The sequence below is a fragment of the Alligator mississippiensis genome, chromosome 1, assembly GCF_030867095.1.
Source record: "Alligator mississippiensis isolate rAllMis1 chromosome 1, rAllMis1, whole genome shotgun sequence".
In the NCBI taxonomy this organism is placed as follows: domain Eukaryota; kingdom Metazoa; phylum Chordata; order Crocodylia; family Alligatoridae; genus Alligator; species Alligator mississippiensis.
In genome coordinates this window covers 251973007-251994927 of record NC_081824.1, presented here as the reverse complement: position 1 = coordinate 251994927, position 21921 = coordinate 251973007, and the positions used below count along the sequence as shown (strand labels likewise).

Here is a 21921-nt window from a genome sequence, read left to right as displayed (position 1 = left end):
TCTGATATAGTCAATTTTCTTTATACAGGCAGTCCTTGACTTATAATGTTTCGAGTTGCAACATTTTGCACTTACAATGTTTATAAATTGACACCGTTCCAACTTTCTGAGGTCAGTTTCGACTTTACAACGCTTGATCCGATGCAACGCCACACTAGCGAACAAGTTCGCTGCATCACCCATCTCTCTGGAAAACATCTGTCTAAACTTCCTTGGACACTTTCTTTAAGAAAGCAGACAAGACTCCAGAAAAACCTGCAACCAAGACTCCTGAGAAGACTCCAGCCAAAAACCCTTCAAAAAGTCCAGCAAAGTCACCTCACAGAAGTCCTTCCAAATCAATATGATTGATATTTACAATATTAATACATGAATGTAGCTATATTACTCATCTATAATTGATCGAGTACAAAATTGAGGTATTTTTGGTGAAAATAAGGTATCGGGCCTTGGTTCAAGAACCAATCCCCCATTTATAACATTGTTTCTTATGAGAACATTGGTTCCCAGTTACAACTTTTCCACTTAAGACGCAGTTTTCAGGAATCAATTGTGCTGTAAGTCCGAGGACTGCCTGTATTGGTGCTAATCTGATATCGGACCAATGTATCGGTGCACCTCTATCAAAGAGTATATAAAATTTGAAGTTATAATCCTTGTTCCACAATAATATCTTTGAGCTTTAATATATCTTAAATTAAAACTATATAGGTTTTTGTTTTTTTTAAAAAGGATCTTACGAAATAAAAAATTTAAAAAATGATTAAATAAAAAAATTTTTAAAGTTTTTAAAAATCCAATATATATATATATAATTTTTTTTTTTTTAATTGGTGATTTTTATCCACCCTGCTTACAAGAAAGATCTCAGCAGCAAGAGCACATAGAGCTTGTGCCAAACCGTCCAGTGAAGAGAGGCCTGGACAGATCGCGGGATGAGGAGTGATGGAGTCTTGCCTCTAGGTCAGTCATTTGAATACAGACTAAGCCTGTCAGGAACAGCGGTTTACGACCTGTTGCTGGTGTTCCACCTAGGGGCACTCGCCTGACTCCTGGGGTCCAAACCATCCTTGATCCCCTTGCTGGAGAGGGCATTTTCCTTTAGACTCTGTAAGTTGCCTTCTTCTGTCAGTGATGAGACACCACTGGCAGAGAGCATGAGAAAAACCTACTATATATGTGCCCATGCTCTTCTTCAGTCAAAGGATGCCTAAGATGGAGGAACTCAAGAGGGGGAAAGCACCCCCTCCCTGCTCCATGCCCCATTACTGCAGGAATTTCTGTTCCAATAATAGTGACACACCTTTTTAAAACAGACATCATGCTTTAGCAGATCATGACAAGCATGCCCTGGGACCGATCGGCCCCTGCTGGTGCAGGAATCGAGGGGTGAAATCTGGGCTCCCACAACTCTAGCGTTGAAAGCAATTTGTTCAGTCCTAGTTTAGGCAGTGCCAAGGGCTGCCTTGACTCATGCCACAGTTACTAATGTAATTGGAGCATCAACAGCTCCTAGGGAGCGTGGTGTAAAATCCCCATCCTCTGCACCAAGTTCAATGCCAGCATATGAAGCCTCTCCGCAGTGGTGTAACAAGCTGAGCTGGTGCCTGGGGCAAAACCTACAGGAGAGCAGTTGGGGAGGGGCAACCCAGCCTGGAACTTCTACCAAGCAGTCCCAGCTGAGCTGCTGCCCCACGTGCTCTTCCCTCCCTGGCACTGTGTAAAGCAAGAGCAGCCTGAAGCTGTTCGGCCGTTCCCAGCATAATAATGCTTCTGGGATCCTATGGAGGTAGGGGATGCTTCGGCGCCCCAAGGCAGATATCCTCTCACCCACCCCCTAGTTACACTGCTGCTCTTCTGTTAGCTTCATAGGGTTCATCCCTGTTCATGTAGCCAATGAATTTTGGTACCGGAAAAAAAAAAAAAAAAAAACAGTAAAAAACAAAGCCCTTACATAAGCACTGTAACCTCTCCTACATGCCCTCTTTTCTTTTCTTGGACGGAGGGGAAAAATATATTCCTTGTTACTCAGTAAGCCACCTCAATTTTAACACAACAGGTATGTGGTCCAAGCTTTAAAGATACTTCATGTCTAACTCAGGAATCATGCATCTGCAATACGAGCCGCCTGAAGCATCTCCGCACATGCTACCAAGAACTTCTTCCCCTGTGCCTACACATTAAGAACTGAGAACATTAAGGAAGGGCAAAGAGAGTTTTAGCTCCAAGTAAAGCAGGAGGAAGCCTTCTTAGCTGCTATTAGAAATTATTTTAAATTCGCAAGAGATTTTGCATGCAAGAGAGGCTCCATCTGTTGGGGTGATGAAAACAGCCTCTTATCTTGCTGGAAAGGCTGCTGAGGAGCTTTGTCAGTGCTAATCCAGAAATGGGCTCTCTTTCCAGCAGGCCACATGGTTAACAGTTCTGGGACACATGTCCTGGGACTCAAAGACATTTTTCCATATCACTGAATCTGAGCATCCTTCCATGCGATTGTTTCATCCTACAGGAGTCTCTCTTGGCATCCCAAAACATGACAAGCAGTGACTCACTGCTGAGGAGCAGGCGCCAGGATGGATATGCAGCTAAAAGAGCAGCCCATCCTAAACTGCCTTCTAGGCTAACTTTGTGCTCAGATTCAACTAATACCGATTCCTGGAACTACTCTGTTTCTGTGCAAGTCTGTGATAGGATGAGCAAAGCAGCAGACAGAAGTCTGAGAGTGTTCACCACCTTCTTGCACAATAAGTGAAACCACAGGCATGTGCCAGAGTGTTACAATTCCTACTTTACCATTTTGGTGCAGGTCTGTGTACACAGTAACCAGGGACTTTTCAAGGCTCTGCATTAGTGGGCAGACACCCTACCACATATATGCACACACCCTGCCTCCAAACTCTCAGCTCCCCATGCAGAGTGTGCCCTCACTGCAGAGTTAACTCTAATTTATTTCTCACTAGGTAGCGTCACAACATGAGATGAAGCAATCATGCTATGAAACACTGGTACTGGGTTCACTTGTCAGGAGTGCTAAGAGTGCTGGGAAGGGGCCATATCCTGCAGTTCTTTGCACTGCAGTCAGTTGAACTGCTTTACGATTCCTTTCCCAGGGATCCAGGGGAGAACTTGTCTGTCCTGGACACTGAAGAGGACCTGTAGGATGACCCTTGAGTTGCACTAGCTTGCCTCTGCACTACTTGGAGAGTTGCTGGAGTGAATCCAGTCAGTGTTAGTTTATGCTCCTGCCTGCTCCAACCAGCTGGAGTTTGGCACTCCACGCAGGTAAAGGGTTATGCACGTGAGGAAGGGAGATGTAAACAGGCAGCAAGAGAGACTAGTCTCCCTTACAATTCTCCCCTCAGGGTGGGCTCTGTGATTAGCCAATCGTTTTCTGCACAAACTTGTTCATATAAAAGAGAGTGCACAAGCAGCTGTGAAGCCTAGGTTTGTACTTGAATATGGTTTATCACTTTGGGGCAACCTCAGTACCCCAGCAGGCTCAGTGGGGAGGCAGTGGTAAGGGGCATGGGATGTTGCAATGTTTACAAGTAGCATGGTTTTTTCTTCAGTGGCTGGCCAGGAAATTCACAGGAGTGTGGGGAAGGGCATCTGACACAGTGGGTGGCATGTGGGCCGAGTTTTGAGGGCATGGACAACAGCAGAGGAAATGAGATGACAAACCGATAAGTACGGGGTAGGACCCTGGTGCTTGTACTGCTGTCCGCTCTTGAGTTGGTTTTGCAAAACCAGGCCGAGGAGGAGAATCCCAGCAAACTTAACCAAAGGCATTTCCTCTGCTACCTCTGTTTCTGGAAGATAATGTTTAGCAGCCTGCCCTTCAGAGTTGCATTGTAACAGGCACTGAAGGCCAGGGGGATTAATAATTGACACTAACCAACCGAGTACACTTGCAGACTTCTGAACTATTAAGTACAAGTATTCAAAAAATGCCAAACCATCACTTCCGGGAACAATGATTACTCTTTGCTGTTGGTCTCGGCTGCAGGAGCAGAGTGTGACTGTTACGTAAGCTAGTGCCCAATATACAGAGCTCTATGCGCATTTCATCAGGGATACAAAGCTGCAGAGATGCGTGTTGCCCATCATACTCTGGAAGGCAGAGCCTCTGGGCCAGGAGGTTGCAAGGACCCAGGGCCACATATTTTACTAGTGCATCTCCATTCAACAAGGGACCTAGATCAATGACAGCATCCTTCAGGCAAGGTTCCTGTCCCAGGGAAACCAAGGTATGGGAAGGTGAAATGAGGCAACTGAGGCCATGTAAGGAATGAGAAAGGGCCCGGGAGATAATGCTGGCCAGGTTAGCTTCTCTTTTGACCTCTGAGCCTCATTGCCACACCAGTATTTGGGAGCCAGAGTCCAGGTCTAGATGTAAAGCAACATGTAAAAGCCTGCTGTTTAGGTGGAATACCTGCTCCCAAAGGCAACTACTCGAACAAAGGAGCCCAGGGAGGTGCCCAGGGGGGAATAGGACCCCTGCTCCAGGGAAGAATAGGACCCCTGCTCCAGGGAGGAATAGGACCCCTGCTAAATGGGCAGAAGCAATTGGTGACAGATAGGGGGGACAAGGCTGAACTCCTCAACGAGTTCTTTGCCTCAGTGTTCCTAAGCGAGGGGCACGACAAGTCTCTCACTGGGGTTGTAGAGAGGCAGCAGCAAGGCGACAGACTTCCATGCGTAGATCCTGAGGTAGTGCAGAGTCATTTGGAAGAACTGGATGCCTTTAAGTCGGCAGGCCCGGATGGGCTCCATCCGAGGGTGCTGAAGGCACTGGCCGACGTCATTGCAGAGCCACTGGCGGGAATATTCGAATGCTCGTGGCGCACGGGCCAAGTCCCGGAGGACTGGAAAAGGGCTAACGTGGTCCCCATTTTCAAAAAGGGGAGGAAGGAGGACCCGGGCAACTATAGGCCGGTCAGTCTCACCTCCATCCTTGGTAAAGTATTTGAAAAAATTATCAAGGCTCACATTTGTGAGAGCCCGGCAGGGCAAATTATGCTGAGGGGAAACCAGCATGGGTTTGTGGCGGGCAGATCGTGCCTGACCAACCTAGTCTCTTTCTATGACCAGGTTACGAAACGCCTGGACACAGGAGGAGGGGTGGATGTCGTATACCTGGACTTCAGGAAGGCCTTCGATACGGTATCCCACCCCATACTGGTGAACAAATTAAGAGGCTGTGATGTGGATGACTGCACAGTCCGGTGGGTGGCGAATTGGCTAGAGGGTCGCACCCAAAGAGTCGTGGTAGATGGGTCGGTCTCGACCTGGAAGGGTGTGGGCAGTGGGGTCCCGCAGGGTTCGGTCCTTGGACCGATACTCTTTAATGTCTTCATCAGCGACTTGGACGTGGGAGTGAAATGTACTCTGTCCAAGTTTGCAGATGACACAAAGCTATGGGGAGAAGTGGACACGCTGGAGGGCAGGGAACAGCTGCAGGCAGACCTGGATAGGCTGGACAAGTGGGCAGAAAACAACAGGATGCAGTTCAACAAGGAGAAATGCAAAGTGCTGCACCTAGGGAGGAAAAATGTCCAGCACACCTACAGCCTAGGGAATGACCTGCTGGGTGGCACGGAGGTGGAAAGGGATCTTGGAGTCCTAGTGGACTCCAAGATGAACATGAGCCGGCAGTGTGACGAAGCCATCAGAAAAGCCAATGGCACTTTATCGTGCATCAGCAGATGCATGACAAATAGGTCCAGGGAGGTGATACTTCCCCTCTATAGGGCGTTGGTCAGACCGCAGTTGGAGTACTGCGTGCAATTCTGGGCGCCGCACTTCAAGAAGGATGCGGATAACCTGGAGAGGGTACAGCGAAGGGCAACTCATATGGTCAAGGGCCTGCAGACCAAGCCCTACGAGGAGAGACTAGAGAAACTGGACCTTTTCAGCCTCCGCAAGAGAAGGTTGAGAGGCGACCTTGTGGCTGCCTATAAGTTCATCACGGGGGCACAGAAGGGAATTGGTGAGGATTTATTCACCAAGGCGCCCCCGGGGGTTACAAGAAACAATGGCCACAAGCTAGCAGAGAGCAGATTTAGACTGGACATTAGGAAGAACTTCTTCACAGTTCGAGTGGCCAAGGTCTGGAACGGGCTCCCAAGGGAGGTGGTGCTCTCCCCTACCCTGGGGGTCTTCAAAAGGAGGTTAGACAAGTATCTAGCTGGGGTCATTTAGACCCAGCACTCTTTCCTGCTTATGCAGGGGGTCGGACTTAATGATCTATTGAGGTCCCTTCCGACCCTAACATCTATGAATCTATGAAAAGCAGGTTTGGGGGGTGGGGGGACTGCGGCCGATGCAGGTCATGGAACATAAGGCAAAATAGGTAGCTCAAGCTAGACTGGCCAAGTCTTGTTCACCTTCCAACAAACCTACTAGCACTTTTCATTATGCTCCTTTGTGACAAGAGGGAATTGCCAATAAACGTAATTTGAAAAAAGCGTTCCTGTCTGCAATAAGAAGCCCAATGCCTCCCTGTATAGGCAGTTGGCTCTGAGGCAGTCTGTCCTGTACCCTGCAAGGAAAACTCATAAGAAGAATTAGTGAAGTGCTCTTGCCGTACCTGGTCTCCAGGAGCAAAAGGGCCTGGGGTGGGGATTGCCAGCACAAGTGCAACGATTTCCAAGGAGCTTTGCTACATTCATTTCCGTGTCTGGCTCGGGGGGGGGGGGGGGGCGCGCGGGAGTGCTGCCTCACAGAACAGCAGCTGTGTGCTGTGTGATCTTTGTCTAAATGTGGGGAAGACTAGATAGGTCATAACTAGGACAGAGGAAGAAGCCTTTCACGATTCAGACTTAGCCCTAGACACCAACCACAACCCAGCATTAGATTGTCTGGTGGCCTAATGCAAAGAGTTTTGGAGCGCACAGCACAGGTGTAGTGAGCAGCCTCCCACAGCATATGCTGGCAGGCAGCCTCACTGTTGAGACTGAAGAGCTGGTCTCCAGTACCGCCAACCCCACCATGTTAAAGATCATGAGACAAACTCTTAAAAACAAAAAACAAGAGATTTGGAAGGTAAATCATTGGAGGGGGGGGGGGGGGGGTGCGAGTGGCCCAGGGAGGGGGGTCCCCACACATCCTAGCAGTATGCAGGGTACTGTAGCTTGGGAGCGAGGGGCCGCAGCTCCCTGCCGCTGCATGCACCCCTGGAGGAGGCAGGGGGGAATGTGACCCTCAGATCTGGGCAAGGGACAGAAGCAGGCTGCCCGCTGCGGACTGAGTCTCTGTGCCCTGCTACCTTTGTCCTGGGAGCCGTGCACTGGCCAAGCCATGTCCCCTGCCTGCCTGGCAGCATTGCATGGCTGTTGGGGCAAAGGCAGCAGGGTGCAGAGCCCCAGCCTGCAGCAGGCAGTCTGCCTCCGTCCTGCACACAAATCTAAGGGGAAACGTGCCCCCATGCCTCCCCCGGGGGGTATACACAGTGGCAGGGAGCCAAGGCCCCTTGCCCCCTCTCTTTTTTTTTTGCACCTCTGGACAAGCTGTCCATGGCTGTCACATGACCCACCCCATTCCCAGGGCCCCATTCACCCCAGCCCCTACCCCACTCCCTCCCTTACCATGGGGACCTCCATCTGCCTCCTCCCCTGCCCCTTCTCTCCCTCCCCCACCCAACCCCTTCCCCTCCAGAGACTTACCAGTTTGGTGCTCTCAAAACGTGCCAGAGGAAAAAATCCCAAGATTTGATCTCTCTATTGGGAGATCATGAGTCAGAGTTAGTCTGACTTGGAAATCAGGAGCCTTGTGATTTTTTCATGAAAGTTGGCATTACTGTAGCCTTTCTCACCTTGCCAATGCCCAGGAAAGTCAGGTGGTACGTATGGGAAGCTTGCAGTCAGTCTGTGCTAGGCCTGTTCTTTTGCTGGAAGGACCTTAGTATCCAGGTCATGACCCTGGCACTTATTACCAGCACAAAAGGCCAAATTGGGGCAGGCTACATTAGATTTACAAGTTTTTTATTTCCTTCTCTCAAATGGTCTACCCTGAATCACTACTACTACTGTAGAGTCTCCCTTACTCACCCCTTTGGCTCCCCCTCCTTCCTTCCCTGTTCTACCTTTTGTCTTGCTTATCTCTACCTATTTACATTATCGCTGATATCCTGCCACACTTTTCCCTTCTCTCATTCCTTGGAGCCTCAGAACAGCAGAGACATCCTATACCTGAAGAAGGGCGATCGCACCCGAAAGCTTGCAAAGAAATTTTTTCCAACTACTCAGTTAGTCTAATAAAAGATATCACATCTACTCAAAGAACCTGACCTCTCTCAAATGACAGTGTTAGAATTATGTTACAGCCATGATGGTTCAGGAATTATGTGAGAAGCAAGGATTTCTTGGGGTGATATCTTTATTGGACCAAATGCATAGTTGGAGCAGAATTAGACAAACTTTCAAATGTTTAACAAGACATTTGAAAGCTTGTCTAACCGTGTCCCAACGGCCTGATAAACATATTACCCCAAGAAATTCTTGACCCTCTCTAATGACACATCTAATCAGCAACTGTACGTAATGGGAACTTGGTAATACAAGCCATCTTTTGTCACAAAGGTGTGTGGTGAGAGACGCACAAGGTTTTAAGACAAAACAAAGAATGGCATTTAAGCTTTTGTCGTCGGAGTTAGGATTTCCATCCCACTACCTGTGCCTGAACACTTGATATCACTGCATCTGAAGTAAGCTGTAGATCACAAAAGCTTATGCCTTTCTGAACCAGTTAGTCTTTAAAAGCACCATCCTGCAGGCCTGAATTCTCCATGAAAGGGCAATGAATGCTTCCTGAGAAGTTCCCAGACATGCTGTGGTACACTGAGCAGAGGTGGGGGGAGAACAGAGCTGATAAGAACTGCATTGTGTGCAAGTGTGTTGGCTTAACACTGAGATTACTCCCAGCCCTACCAAGACAAAGGCTCCAAGGCCCCTTGGGAATGCTCTGTGGAAGAGTGAATGGGCACCTAAACCCACTCAGGATCCTCAGTGCAACTGCAGAACAGTCTGCATTTACCTGGCAGGCAAAATACTATGACCAAAGTAATGCAATTAAAATGGCACTGTGTAGTGCCGGGTGAATCCTTGTCTGCATGTGGACAGGACTACCTACAAGAGCTTCATAGTTAGCTTCCCGCTTGCCCACTTCCAGTGGGTGGATCTCAGCTACACACCAACTTTATGGAAGTGGGAGATTCCTCCCCAGCTTGCTTCTCTGGCTGTATAGCTGAAGGAAAAGGAAACTCGGGGGCATGTGACCTGAACCCCAAGCCTCCAAGCTTGGGCCTGCACATAGGATGCCTACCAAAAAATTTGGAAGCATCTGAAGTCCCAGGCTGAAAAGTTGTGGTGGAGGATACTTGCTAGTAGTAGGGCCACAGAAGGTTATTAAATGACTGAAAAGAGTTGGAACTGATCTGGCCGATTTGGCTAATTTGATCTGTGGAACAAAAAAAAAAAAATGTCCTTAAAAAAGAATTCCATTTAACAACATGTTCTCAGCCTGTAAGACTCGCTCCCTCAGAAAGTCTGCAACTCAAATACTAAACTGGACAGACTCATAGTTAATAACAGAAACAGGTAGTTACAGACCAAGCTTAAAAAAGGTAAAGCAAACCATTAGCTGCATGGCAAAGATTTATCACTGCCTGGGGGTTGGAAGGAAACACCACATACAGAGGAACAACCCATTGCCTAGATGCATCAAGGGCCTTCCAGCTTGATGGTGGCAACCCCTCCAGCAAAGAGGCACAACATCAAACTTCATGGGCTGGTGTTCTGACTCAAAGCAGTAAAACCTATGCTGGAGAACGTGGGGGTAAGAGAAGGGGGCGGATGAGGAGGGAAACGGGGATACTGAAGAGCCTACAGTTCATGGGGACCTTGTTTTGAGAGCCTGGATGCAAAGACAGGCAGTTCTGTCGCATGTTGAGACAATGTTTGAGACAAACAAAAACAGGCCTAAAAGCCAAATTCAATTAAAATGCACCAAGTGTTCTTGCCAACTGGGAACACGTCACCCTGGGTACTGGAGATGTCTGAGAGATGCCTGGTTTCAGCAAGCACAGGCACTCGTGGAAAAGTTCAACTAGGCAGAACTGGATTTGAAAATAGCTTCCTATGCTCCCCGCCCCACCCCCACTTCCCCCTACTGATTTCCAGACAGACTTCCAGCTCCTCCCCCACACATGCTGGCAAACTATGACCACTAAGGCTGGTGAAGGGGCCTGGATACAAGAGGCAGCTTATCAAATTAGATCATTAAGCACTGAAAAAACCCTGATAAGAGTTTCACAAGTGCCTGGCTTGCTGTTTGTTTAACTTCCAGCCCTGGTGAAAGGAACTGATTGTGCTGCCGAAGTCAAATCAGAAGGTGTGTAAACTTCCCCATACACAGCTCTGCCAGTGCACATTTGTCCTACTTTGCACTGCAATCTGTGAGCAAAAAAAAAAAAAAAGTGGACATTCACCATGTACTCTTGATAAAAAAAGATTGTATCTTCTTCTGTAAAAGGTTAACTTCGGGCTTTCCGTTAGATATGGTAACTGCATCTGCTGTTTCTGGTCATTACATGCACAACAGTATGTTACCTGCTAGTATTAGTGACTTCTGTAGGCAGCTTTGTGGGGAAAGCAAGGGTTGGCCATTCTGAGTTCGGGGGGTAGGAGTGCAGTCCCTTTCAAGTGACAATTGAGGAAAACTGTATCAGATGCTTAAACTGACTTTTCAGCAGCAGATCATATCCTGCATTTGCAGAAAAATGAGTAAAGATCCGATAGGCATTTTCTGCAGCCACGATGCTACTTATGCAAATACTAAAGCATCTCTCAATTACAGACAGCCCCAAAACGCATGTAACAGACTACAAGTGCCACAGCCAGATTCATCCTGATCTTGGTTTGATGAGGAGATACTGGGTATGAACAGGCGCTCATTTCTATGTTGCAAATCTGTCAGAAATTTGCAGCACTTCGGGGGGACAGTGGGGGGGAAGGCTAGGGAAGGGAAATCAATCAAGTCATAGACAGGAGTGTGCAGGCATTCCAGCCTGTGTACATCCCCTCTCGCCTGCTCCCCTCACCTGCCCCAGACCCATGTTACCCTGGCCTGGGGAAGGCATGGGAAGCAGCTGCTGTTCGACTTCTCCAGGTCCTCCAGAGGAGTCAAGCAGCCGGGAAGCATACAGGCTTTCATTCTACATGAGTAATTTGCGCACAGAAGAGATCTTCTTGGTTGAAAGAAGAAGTTCATCATGTTTCTTAAGGGAGAAATGGCACAAAAGCCTGCACACTCCCAGTTTATTGTAGGAGAATGGCACACCTCCTGCTACATATGTAACATCTGCTCCATGCCCATTGGCAGACTCCTTTTAGAAGTAACTTGCTGCAAAGGTGAAACCACTTCCCAACAGCTGGCTAAAACTGCTGTGTCTGCTAGGACTGACCTGTCATTGCACAACTAACTTTGGGTAAATAAACATAATCATCAGCCCCACTCCTCCCATGCCCCACCCTGTGCCCCTCCCAACCAAAAAAGAGGGTGGAAAACAATTCAATGACCCATTCTTGGACTTTTCTAACCTGAAATACCTGATATTTTGTGTCAGACACCTGTGCATCCTATCAAGGTTTACAGACCAATAATTATCAGGCGCAAGTCAAAATGTGAAACCATTCATTTTCCTGAGTTGTCTAGACTAGTAATGCTTTAGGGTGGGGAAAGGATATTCACTCCAGAGGAAGACACTAAATATGGTGGCCAGATTAAAAACCAAGAGGGATTTTCCTCCTCCCTAGCAAGCTATGAACCAAGTGAGCCAATGCTTCTGCATGAACTGGACTGAAAGCAATGGATACCTGGATATGCAACGCAACAAATAGGTCAGAGGAGTTGGTAACCAATCTATCCACCCCCTCTCCCAGTGAAACAAGGATTTATTTCTCTCTCACCCCTACCTCCGTTTCCTTCTGTTTCTGTATTCACTCCTACTATTTGCTTTCCAACCCACTCTCATGTTCCCAGACCATTTACTCATCTCTCATCAGCTCCCCTCACCCACATATTTTTGCTCAACTGTAATAGAAGTGGCCCTCAAACTCTTCCATGCCTTCTGCCATCACCAGCCTGCAGCAAGTGCTGCTAACTTACAACATAAAGTAGGGATAGAAACTAGCTGTGTGATCCTTTAGTCCAACTCCATCTCAGACAGGCCACTGCAAATCCCAAAACACCTCCCAGTCGGAGAAAAATCCTAGCGCAAGAGGATCTTAACTTGGGCAACTGAATCTGCTAAATGGGAATCTCCGACTTGGTCACGTCCTCAACATTTCATCCAGCCTTCCAGCAGGTCACTGGCTGGGGATGAAAGTAACTGAGCACTGTTCAGCTCTTGTTCAGGCCAGTTTCAGTTCACGGTTATGCCACTCGTTCCAAAAGCCCTACACAGGCTTGTCCACACCAGCAGTCACAAGACTCGCATCTCTCTATTGCTGCTCTTTCGCTCTCCTCACACTGGCAGCCTCTCCGACCTTCCACTACTGATGTAAGGACTCTCTCTGCTGCAGTCAGCTCTAGAGATCTCGCCTTTCTGTTTTGAAGCAGCCACAACAAGACTTGGCTCTTCTCTAACACTTTCATCACAGATCAAAGCCAGAGCAGTCATTGTTTTCTCTAATTTGGAAATGGGAAAACTGAGTCACAGAGGGGAAAGTGCCTTGCCCAAAATGATCTGGCAGGTAGGGGCAAACAGGAACAGCACCCAGATCCCCAGAGCTTTGCACATTAGGTCACACTGGCTCCCAACCCAGAGATGGCTTTCCTTTGCCTCCATGATACAACGCAGCCAAGCCTTTTGAGGTGTGGACATGAAGCCTCTATGAACTAAAGCTGTATGGTAGGAGGTTTTGAAATGACTGACCTTCCAACTTTTCCTGTACCTACAAAACATTTCTAACTGGCTGTAAGCTTTTCATTTACATTATAATTTGGTTGTTTTTTGGGGGAGGGGGAGAAGAGGGTAGATACCAGCTTCACTGCCTGATTGTCTGTGCAAAGAGCCACACTCAATGGAGTCTGGGTACAAGATGGAGCACTGCTGCACTACCAACAGGTGATGCTCCCCACTTTCACTCTTGGCCTTTACAAGAGCAAGTTCTCAATTGGGAACAGGTGTTTATGAACACTGCCCTTGCAGCTAAAGATTAGCACTAAAATGGGAGCAAACTATGTGCTCTTACTGTGTGGACTCAGTTTTGCAGCTGGTGGTTCCAGATGCTTTAAACTCCATAACAAACAAGTTGCCAAGTGGTGGTGGGTACTCTGGAACGCTATGGTGTCCAGGATAAAAAAAAAAAGAGTCAGCCACTGAGCAGTAAGAAGACACCTGTATTTGGAGAGATGCAAACAGCTGGGGGCCCCACGTGCCACAGGCTGCATGTCACATGGACCAACCCCCCTATTGCAGCAGGTACCTGCACAGGAACTCCTCCCCACTGCTGCAAATGACTCCATGTGGGTCTCCCCCACTGCTCTGCCATGTGTAAGGGCAGGCAATTATTTCAGACAGAGGGCTGCTTACCAAGTTTTGGCAAGCCATTGAGGGCCACATGACAAGCAGCCAGGGGCAGATAAATATTAATTTTCTTAATTTTGGGGGGGACCCGCAGGCTGGATAGAATGGCCTGGAGGGCCACATCCGGCCCCCAGGCCACATTTTGCCCACCCCTGTGCTATACAGCCTTGACCTCTTCCTGAGCTCCCTGCACTGCCCTCTTGGGCAGATGCAGAATCTGGAAGCCAGAGGAAGGAGGGGGAGGCCTGGAGACTCCAGCTGTTGTTGTAGCTGGAGTGATTAGGGGAGCAGTGGCTGGGCAGGAGCCCCAAGGTGCTAAGCTACAGCAAAGCCTCGTCTTTTCACACTAACAGTAGAGATGCCACCACAAATTACTGGTCTAAGTCTGAGCCTTGCAATCAAATCCTCAGGGACTTATCTTTAGATAAACTGAAATGATAAATGCATGTACCTTGAAGGGAATACCACCAATTTGAATGCGTTTCTTGACAGTGAGAAAAAAAAAAAATTGGGGAGGGGAGGGGGAAGGGGAGGGGAGACAAGGAAGATACATGGTTTGATGAGGTTATACCGGGGTGGGCAAAACACGGCCCAGGGGCTGGATGCAGCCTGCCAGGCCATTCTATCTGGCCCGCGAGGCCCCTAAAAAAAAAAATCTAGAAAATTAATATTAATCTGCCCTGGGCTGCCTGTCATGTGGCCCTCGATGGCTTGCCAAAACTCAGTAAGCGGCCCTCTGCCCAAAACAATTGCCCGTCCCTGGGTTATACTGTAACTCCAAATTCAGGCCAGTGTTACTGGGTTTTGATAGGCAACATGCAATGGGATGGGAAATGTAGCTCTTCCCAGAGAGCCACTGAACCATGCAAAAAGAAGCAAGGTGGAGACAGATCATTTGATACAATGATAAGAGACAAAAGCCCCATTAAAATCTTGAAGCCCCAAAGCTGTAGAGGTTCAAGCAGGTTCTGACCTTCAAGCACCATTTCAATGGGATCATTTGCCTGCTTAAAGCTAAGGATGCAAAGTCTTTGTAGGAGTCAGGCCTCCATATCACACTGGAACCAACCTGCCATGTATCACTATTTGGCCTGCCAGCAAACTCTCAGAAGCCGAGTTTCCACTTTTTAAACTTATGTTTTTAACTTTTTATTTCTAGTAAAAAAATGGATAGCCTATACCAACTTTAGATACAGATCTTGCCATCAGGACAGCAATTGCATCACTGCACCCTCAGGGCCTAAAGTACTAACATGCACTTCTCTCTATTGTGGCTCTGACAAAGGGAGCTGTTGCTTACAAAAAGCTTATCTCCAAATTACTCTGCAAGGTGTAATGTAGCTCTGCCTTCTACTTGATTTCAGGTTAACAAGGCTAACTCCCTCTCTGTCCAGCTGTTCTGGTTTTAGCCACTTGCTCCAACTTGAAAACCATTCCCCCCCCCCCCAAAAAAAAGTCACAGCATTCTGTGATCCAAGGTCACCCAGGCAGCGCTCCCATTCTGCTGGGAAAGGCCTTTCGGAGCTTTACAAACAAGACAAGTCCCATACCTCTCCCCTCCTCCCCTGAAAAGAGTCAGAAAGAGCAAGCCTCTGGTTGCTTGTTTTGCAGAGGAGAGGTATAGCCCAGTCACTCTCACTGTGCTCCAAAGTCAGAGTCAGCAGCACAGGCAGGAGCAAGGTCCAAAAGTCTCAAATCTCAGGCTCTTGCTCTAACTACTAAGCATGCTTCAAAGCAATTCTACTGCTAAGCTAAGCGCTGCAAGAGACTGATTGCATATCCATATAAACCAGCCAACACTAATCAGTCCATCTGCAATAGATCAGTGTGTACCACGGGGGTTTGGACAGGATAAACAGAACAGCTGTTCCATGCAGTTGACAACTCCTCCCTTTTACACTTGAAGTCAGGTGGCTTTCCCCCTCCCCCTCCACCCACTCCAAAGCTTGGGAGACATCAACAGATCCCAGACTATCAGTTGCATAGGGCAAGGGAACCAGAGACCAGCTTCCCCTTTCCAAAGCGTGCTAGCCATGTTCCTGGACCTTGGAGGGGCAAAAGCCCAGGAGAAGTAGGGTGTTGAATGGAACCCAAGAGCTCCCAGAGCACTCCCAGGTCTAGCAGTTCATTATGCACCCTTGCAACATCAGAACAAATGTACCAGGCACCAACAAATGAAGCCACAGCCCCAAAAGTCAAATCAAAGCCAAACCATGCTGCCTCATTCCTGAAAACACAGCTAGAGCTACCAGGTGACATGTAGCAGGGGCATGTGCCTCCCCTAGGAGTGAGTGCTCCAGCTGGTAGGGGAGCACAGACAACACTCATCCCCCCCCCCCCCCAACTGGCTCTGCTGCTGGGACCCCCCAGCAATTGGCCACTGGGGGAACCCCCAAGTCACCATGATGGGCTGCTGGAGGGACACCCGCCACCCCACACGCTCCCCCGGTCATGCCCAGCTAGTGCCCCTCCCCAGACTTGGGAGGCACCAGTCACCCATGCTAGAGCTCACATGTGGGAATGCCTGTGGTTGACACGCAAGTATTTCTGAGAGCACGCCTTCAGCTTTCTCCAGAGAGAGCCAACTCTCTTAACAGCCCTCCATGCCCCATGTTACAGGCTTTGGGACTTGCACGTTGAGTTCAAAAAGGGTTCCCATCTAGTCGGCTGCTGATCCTATAGAATAAAGGACACACTTGTCCTGCCAATGACTACAATGATATTTGGGGGGTCTGAGTCACTCTCAGCACCAGTTCTTTGTGTAAAGAGAAGAAAGGGGAAGCACAGATTGGATTTTAAAACACATAGGCGTGAGTCTGAGGAAATCCGTTTCCAGTTCTGCTACTGACTCTTACCTCAGATCAGTCACTTGGCTTCCATACCCACCTGTGAAGAGGAGACCTCTCTCTCCTACCTCACAGAGCATCTGTAAGACTTAAAGTCAGCAATCTTTAAAATGACTCTGGGATGCTCAGGGAAGGAAACAAGAATCCAGCAAGCCCTCAGAAAGCCATGCTTTCTGAAAATTTCTAGACCTACCTCAGTTAGAGAAGTTAAAACCTACCTCAAGTGCCCCAGGCTGTAATATCGCGACTCTCCATCTGTTGACCGAACCACCTTGATGGTGAAGGTGGGCTGCAGCTGCCTCAGCTCCAGCAGCACGATGGCTAGATAGTGAATGAAGAGAAGTGCATCCACCAAGGACACCGCATACTGCACTATGCCCTGGTAATTGGGGTCCTTGGAGTCCAAGATGCGGACACCATAGAAGAGCCAGTAGGAAAACACAAACAGGAAGATAAGCACCAGCAGGAGAGCCCGGAACACAAACACCCGCGGTATATCCGCCTTTGGCTGGCGGAAAAACAGGGCCCAGGTCCCAATCAGGAGAATAAGGAGTTTAAAAGCCACAGAGATGAACAATCCCTCACAGACAGTGCCACAAGGCTCCAGATCGTCCCGCCACAGGATCTGGGGTAACAGGATGAAGGCCACAGGGGTGAGGAAGACAAGGAGTCCGAGTACAGCTGCCACAGTTAATCCAAGGTAGCGTTTGCAGTCCAAACCAACGCTGTCCTCCAGATCCTTGCTGATCCTGGCGATGTCCTCCTGAGAAATGCTGTGCTCCGAGGTACCCGTGATAGCTGTGGTGGTTTCACCCCAGTTGTCATCCTGAAGGGAAGACAAAATAACCAGTCGTGGAGTGCTGGCACTCTGCCTTTATCTGCTGAAGAGCTACAGGGCTGCCCAACAGAACTAGAAGTTCATCCCAACTTAGCTCAACAGGAGGCCTGGATTCAAGTTATCCAGGCTGAATTATCAACCCCAACAGCCAGTGACAGTGGGGCAAACAGAGCAATCAAATCCAAAAATCTTTACATTGTCTAGAACTACGATCTGCAAGCACAGAACAGGGAGCTCAACTTTCCAAGGCTGTTTGCTGTACAGCACTCTAGTTCTTCCAAAGATTCCCAAATATTCAGCCTGTTCTAGCAGAGAGAACAGAAATCGCAGGTGTTCAAGTGTGCACACATTCACAAAGGGCATAGCAGATTCTGCCATACAAGTAGAGTGGGAGTGCAAGCCATGTTAATGAAACCTCAAAGTCAGATCTAGGGAAGCCTCTCAGGTACAGATTTCTTTATTAAGTGTGAAAAGCTAGTACCATTCCAGCCCACCAGCACTCCTGTAAACTCACAGCAGAATCCACCCACAACAGAAACTCATCTCATTAGCTTGCTGCAAGCTAATCCCAACTGCTCTAGTGAAATCTACAGCTACCACAGAGCTGTGACAAATTGATTCACATTTGGAGGGCTCCACTGTATTTCCATTAGAGAAAGGCTGTAAATTAAAGATGACCAATCCACAGCACGCATGCCAGAAATGGCACAGGTAGCCTCCATGAGTGATATGGGGCAGGTCAGGGATAAACCAGGAAACAGTGACAGATAAGGTAGGGAGCAGAAAGCAGAGCAGATCAGACAGGCATCAGAGAGGCATTCAGGGATAAGGAATGCAGCCAAAAGAGGTTGGTCCCCACTACTATAAATACACATTTGGAGCAACTCTGATTGATCTGGGTTAAACCCCAGGACAAGAACAGGCACTGCACAATCATTTACATGTGTTGCCCTTTCAAGCTGCATTGCTTCTCCTTCACCAAAGGAACCACAGCCTGCCTGTCTTGTCCCAGAGAGAAGAAAAAAAAAAAGCAAAAAAAAAAAAAAAAAAGCACAGTAACCTTACAGATGCACACAGCTATGCCATTGAGGGGGGAGGAGGGGGGAGGAGCAGGACATTTCATCCCACATACTTCAGAGGGACAGTGGAATTTATGTCTGTAGGATCCCAGGACAAATGCAACATGTACTTACAGCCAGAAAGGTTGGGAACATTTTCACTGTAACTAGCAACTGAGCACACCCTGAAATATTTAAAGGCAGATAATTAAGGGTTTTGGCTTAATTTGTGGAACCCAACTATGCTAGTGAGTTCTGGTATCACAGTATAGAAGGCTGTCTATCAGGAGCTGCTCAGCCTGAAGCCACATCCTCTGCTGCATGTTGACAGACAGTCCAATTTAACCGTACAAAAAGGTTTCTGAAAGCTGGCCATAAAAGAATTCCAACTTCAGATAATTTCTGCAAGCTGTTATTCCTACCCCCACCCCCCATATGTATCTGCTTGGACACACCCACATTAGGTGAAGGTAGAGTTAAGCTGACATGTACAGATCTGACTTGGAGCTGCTGTTCAAGGAGTGATTCACACTTCTGAGGGCTCTTAATTTACCCTAGCGCCTTTTCAACTAGCATTAAAGAGCTTCTAGAGAGTGCACGTCACCAGCTTACTCCACTCTCCTCAGCAGCATCTCAAGCCTTTGTAGTTGGAGAGGTCATTAGTGTCCCACTGATTTTTTTTTGCAGAGGGATGCATTTTTGGAAAGCATGGCAGTGACTGATAAGGAGGGAGAAAGATACATGCAGACATCCTTTTTGGCTTCTGCTGCTGACTATGCTGACAAGAGACTTATTTATTTAAAGGAACCGCTTAGTTTTTAAAAAAAACTTAAGGTATGCTATCTTCTGAGGTCATACAGGGATGGCATTCTTGTTCGCTAACCATAAATCCATAGCCTCATTGGGGCCATCAATCCAGTGAGTCCTAAGCACTATTAATTTTCTCTCCTTTGGAGAGGAAGGGTTATGAAAAACAAAGAGATTAACAAGAATCCTTGGAAAACGACTGGACCAAGACAGCCTGATAGCTCAAAATAGCTCCAGGAATTTAACTGCTGGTGCACCCGGAGATGCTAGTATCTCCACAGCTTCAGGCAGGAAGTTTTGAAAAAAAGGGAGACAGACGCACACGCCAACCACAAACAGCATCTTGCATTAATTTCTGTGGTTTTTATCACTTTTCAGCACGAGAGAGGCCCTGAAAGAGGTAGTTACATTGGAGCTCACTCTGTAGTGAAAGGTAACACTACAGCACTCCCCTCTTTGCTAGTACCTTCCATTTGAGCCAAGCATTTTACACACCAATGGATTTGGAGACTTAGTGCTTCTCCTGTACTATAGGCGTGGCTCCACAGAATTATCCTCATTTTGTAGATTGGGAAACATATGTCACCTCCCCTCTGCCACTGAGGATCATAGTAAATGGAGGCCCAAGACAAGCCTAGAACCAGGGAGCCCTACTTCCTAACTTCAAGAGTGCTTCCAAGATGAGGGGGAAAATAATCAAATCACATTATCAGCAGTTCATACAGTCACACACAGCTACTGGGCTTGGTCTTTGGACTAAGGCGCTGCTGGAATGACTCCAAGACATTGTTGTCAAGAGTTCTTCATGCTCAGAGACAGCTTTGCTCATGTAGAAATGTATTTACTCTGTCCCCTTCAGTTTTTGGATTTGCATGAAAGCAACTGTGTGAGAGCTCCTAGCCCATTTTTGACCCACTTGAAATTATACTGGCCCTTGCTTCCAATTGATGAGCTTGTAGATTATGAAAGTCACTATCTGGAGTGAGACAACATTTATGGATGCCTCTATTGTAACCACACTCAGACAACTGCAGAGGGTGCTCAACTGCTAGCACACGCCCAGTGAAGACTCAACCGCTTCTGTGTGCAGAAACCATCTCTCACATATAGACACACACACAAAACCCACCATGAAGCATGAAATGTATGCCACACCAAAACGCATTCAAAACCACAATGGTTTCTGAACAGTTTTAGTACATCAGCTGCTCTTTAAAGATCATCTCTCATGTCTGAGGAAACCTCAAAACTCCAGATGTGGAAGAGGTATCAATTCAAAACTAGAAGCGGTCTGAAAACAACATCTTGTTCCTTTTCTGACCAAAGGTCATTGGCCCTGCCATGTACATTTTTTTTTTTTTTTTTGTTCTCCCTATTGCCTAGACTAGACTATCTCCCCGTTCTTTCTTACCTGCCTTCCCAAGCCCTGGCCTCTCCAACATTTTCTTTTTTTACTCCTGGAAAGAAGCCTTCTTAAAAAATAGCGTCTCTCCTGTCAGTCTCACCTCCATCCTTGGTAAAGTATTTGAAAAAATTATCAAGGCTCACATTTGTGAGAGCCCGGCAGGACAAATTATGCTGAGGGGAAACCAGCATGGGTTTGTGGCGGGCAGATCGTGCCTGACCAACCTAGTCTCTTTCTATGACCAGGTTACGAAACGCCTGGACACAGGAGGAGGGGTGGATGTCGTATACCTGGACTTCAGGAAGGCCTTCGATACGGTATCCCACCCCATACTGGTGAACAAATTAAGAGGCTGTGATGTGGATGACTGCACAGTCCGGTGGGTGGCGAATTGGCTAGAGGGTCGCACCCAAAGAGTCGTGGTAGATGGGTCGGTCTCGACCTGGAAGGGTGTGGGCAGTGGGGTCCCGCAGGGTTCGGTCCTTGGACCGATACTCTTTAATGTCTTCATCAGCGACTTGGACGTGGGAGTGAAATGTACTCTGTCCAAGTTTGCAGATGACACAAAGCTATGGGGAGAAGTGGACACGCCGGAGGGCAGGAAACAGCTGCAGGCAGACCTGGATAGGCTGGACAAGTGGGCAGAAAACAACAGGATGCAGTTCAACAAGGAGAAATGCAAAGTGCTGCACCTAGGGAGGAAAAATGTCCAGCACACCTACAGCCTAGGGAATGACCTGCTGGGTGGCACGGAGGTGGAAAGGGATCTTGGAGTCCTAGTGGACTCCAAGATGAACATGAGCCGGCAGTGTGACAAAGCCATCAGAAAAGCCAATGGCACTTTATCGTGCATCAGCAGATGCATGACAAATAGGTCCAGGGAGGTGATACTTCCCCTCTATAGGGCGTTGGTCAGACCGCAGTTGGAGTACTGCGTGCAATTCTGGGCGCCACACTTCAAGAAGGATGCGGATAACCTGGAGAGGGTACAGCGAAGGGCAACTCGTATGGTCAAGGGCCTGCAGACCAAGCCCTACGAGGAGAGACTAGAGAAACTGGACCTTTTCAGCCTCCCCAAGAGAAGGTTGAGAGGCGACCTTGTGGCTGCCTATAAATTCATCACGGGGGCACAGAAGGGAATTGGTGAGGATTTATTCACCAAGGCGCCCCCGGGGGTTACAAGAAACAATGGCCACAAGCTAGCAGAGAGCAGATTTAGACTAGACATTAGGAAGAACTTCTTCACAGTTCGAGTGGCCAAGGTCTGGAACGGGCTCCCAAGGGAGGTGGTGCTCTCCCCTACCCTGGGGGTCTTCAAGAGGAGGTTAGACGAGTATCTAGCTGGGGTCATTTAGACCCAGCACTCTTTCCTGCTTATG

General features: G+C 48.1%; 1 protein-coding gene across 1 annotated transcript in view; it reads right to left on the bottom strand.

Annotated features, from left to right (window-relative positions):
* Nucleotides 1-21921, bottom strand: part of VANGL1 (VANGL planar cell polarity protein 1) — a 69483-nt gene that overhangs the window by 32921 nt on the left and 14641 nt on the right. The window contains exon 4 of the mRNA XM_006261475.4: nt 16653-17260. Coding sequence (XP_006261537.1) covers nt 16653-17260 — 608 coding nt within the window. The remainder of the gene's footprint in view (nt 1-16652; nt 17261-21921) is intronic.